This window comes from Trypanosoma conorhini (assembly GCF_003719485.1).
Source record: "Trypanosoma conorhini strain 025E chromosome Unknown Tco_14.4_contig_00041, whole genome shotgun sequence".
Lineage (NCBI taxonomy): Eukaryota > Euglenozoa > Kinetoplastea > Trypanosomatida > Trypanosomatidae > Trypanosoma > Trypanosoma conorhini.
Window position 1 is genome coordinate 29,876 of NW_021704124.1, and position 2,405 is coordinate 32,280.

Here is a 2,405-nt window from a genome sequence, read left to right on the forward strand (position 1 = left end):
TGCAGAAGGAATTCGTTGGTCCTACGTGTGTGTTCGGCGGGGTGTGCCGAATTTCGCCCTTCTTGCTTTATCAAATATATATATTACCGCAAACGGTGCGTCTGGAGGGCGTTGCCCGCCCGGCACCCCTCCACATTTCCCCTCAACGCGCGGGGGAAGGGCGAAGGACGCTTTTTTAGCAGCAATGCCCCTTCGTTGGGGCCTAATGTTTTAATAGATGGTGAGCCGATCTCGTTTTGGAAACCGCCCCTTTTGGCTGGGGGGGCCGCTTCGCGCGAGACAGCGCAGGCGATGGAGAAAGAATAAATCGTGCTTACTTCTTTTCTGACTTTTATCTTTCCTTTTTTTTCCCCACCAAATAAAAAAAACTATTTAGACTCTTTTGAACTGTGTTTTGTCCGCCGCATTCGTGTGTGTTCAGTTGTTTCATGGACGCAGTGACGGCGCAATTACGTCGGGAGTTCGTTTGTCTTTTTTTTTTTTTTGGGGGGGGGGGTCGTTTGTTTCTGTCTATTGAAGCAACTGAGTGAACGGGAGGCTGCTTGCTCGTGGCGCCCCACAGACGCCTGGATTGCACTGCGGAGCTGCAGCTTTCCAGAATTCGGCGCCGAGAGGAGATCTTGCGCCCGCAGTGATTTTGCAACAATTCAGAGGCAGCGTGGCGCGCAACACTACCAGAAGTGTCGTTGCGATTCGTCCCTGCCGCTGTTGCCGTCTCCCCAGCTGTGACGTGTGGATGGTGCATTCAAGCAGCAACTCCGACGCCAGCGCAGGGATTACCGAAGAGTCCTGAAGGTCGCCATTGTGAAAACGAAAGGAGATTCGTTTGGTTTTCTCGCGCGCACTCGCTCTCTCTCTCTCTCTTTCTTTCTCTCTGCGTGTGCGTGAAACTGCTTACCTTCTCACTGCCGCAAGGAAAGACACGAGCTGAAGTCTATTCCGTCTATCAGAAAGTAGTTTACATGTATCGTCTACGTATTCCTCTTTGCACCTGTGCTTAATTCTTTCTTTCTCTCTCTCTAGGGGCCGTGCGAGTATCTTTGGTTTGTAACATCTCAATATATCATGCTGCGCAAGAGTTTGTTTCTTCTTAACTCCATGGATCCGCTGGTAAAATGTGCCCGACAAGGAGCCGTGGTGACATTGACGCTAAATCGACCAAAGCAGCTCAATGCACTGAATTACGATTTGTCAAATGCGCTGGCGGAAAATTTGCTTAATTGCGACGCCGATCCATCGGTGTCTGTTGTGATTCTCACTGGCGAGGGGCGAGCCTTTGTGGCAGGCGCTGACATCAAGGCCATGGCAAACCAGACCTTTGTCGAGTTCTACACTCGCAACATGCTCCAAGGCCTTGAAATGGTTGCGAATGCCCGCAAGCCGGTTATTGCCGCAGTGAACGGCTTAGCCCTCGGTGGCGGCTGTGAGTTGGCGATGATGTGCGACATCATTATTGCCAGCGAAAAGGCCATCTTTGGGCAACCCGAGGTCAAACTTGGGACCATTCCAGGCGCCGGTGGGACGCAGCGTCTCCCGCGGCTCATTGGGAAGAGCAAGGCAATGGAGTGGTTGCTTACGGGAGACCAATACACGGCAGAGGAGGCGGAGCGCGCCGGGTTGGTATCCCGCGTCGTAAAGCATGAGGCTCTTCTACCAACTGCCACTGCAATCGCGGAAAAAATCGCTTTGAACAGTACACTAACGGTGTCGTTGGTGAAGGAATGTGTTAACAAGGCCCTGGAGACAACGCTGGCGCAGGGTCTTGCCTACGAAAATCGTACCTTTCAGGCTACTTTTGCCACCGCGGACCAGAAGGAGGGCATGAGTGCGTTTCTGGAGAAGCGCAAACCGAATTTCCTGAATGCGTGAAACAGAGATCAGTCGGTTTGACTCTAACCGCGCGTGAAGGAAGCGGAATGGGTGCATCTTGCAAACGAAGCATGTAAGGTCTGTCATTTTATATATATATTTATTTATATTGAGCGATAGATGTTTTTTTTTTCAGAAATTCAGTTTATTTGCCGGTTACTGCCTTATTATCCTTCTTTTTTTTTGGGTTTCTTGTTTTGTTTATTTATTTTGCCTTTGTTTTTGTTTTTGTCCGTTTTTTTCCCTTGTTTCTGCCGACTGCTGTGTGTTTGTAGAATTGACCGGGTGGCCGGGCCCTCGTTTGTGGCGGAGCAGCATCTTGCGTCCCGGAAGGTGCTGGGCAAGTGGCCCTTAACTCCCTTAGTTTACGTGACCTCCCTTTACTTTCGTTGTCTTTTTTTTGTATTTGTGCGTGTGTCTGTGGACATGCATTTAACCACACACACGCACACACACGCACACACACGCACACACGCACACACACACACACACACACACACACACACACACACACACACACACACACACTACGTTAC

At 50.5% G+C, this 2,405-nt stretch overlaps 1 protein-coding gene across 1 annotated transcript, besides 3 other annotated features; it reads left to right on the top strand.

The window, feature by feature from the left end:
• Nucleotides 1-833: 833 nt before the first annotated feature.
• Nucleotides 834-876: a microsatellite.
• Nucleotides 877-1,065: 189 nt separating this feature from the next.
• Tco025E_01305 (enoyl-CoA hydratase, mitochondrial precursor) lies at nucleotides 1,066-1,869 on the top strand (the record flags this gene model as incomplete). The annotated part of the gene is made up of 1 exon (XM_029368243.1): nucleotides 1,066-1,869. One exon carries the CDS (start codon nucleotides 1,066-1,068, stop codon nucleotides 1,867-1,869), a length of 804 nt encoding a protein of 267 aa, XP_029231738.1.
• A 173-nt stretch (nucleotides 1,870-2,042) lies between these two features.
• Nucleotides 2,043-2,101: a microsatellite.
• A 205-nt stretch (nucleotides 2,102-2,306) lies between these two features.
• Nucleotides 2,307-2,397: a microsatellite.
• The last annotated feature ends 8 nt before the right edge of the window (nucleotides 2,398-2,405 follow it).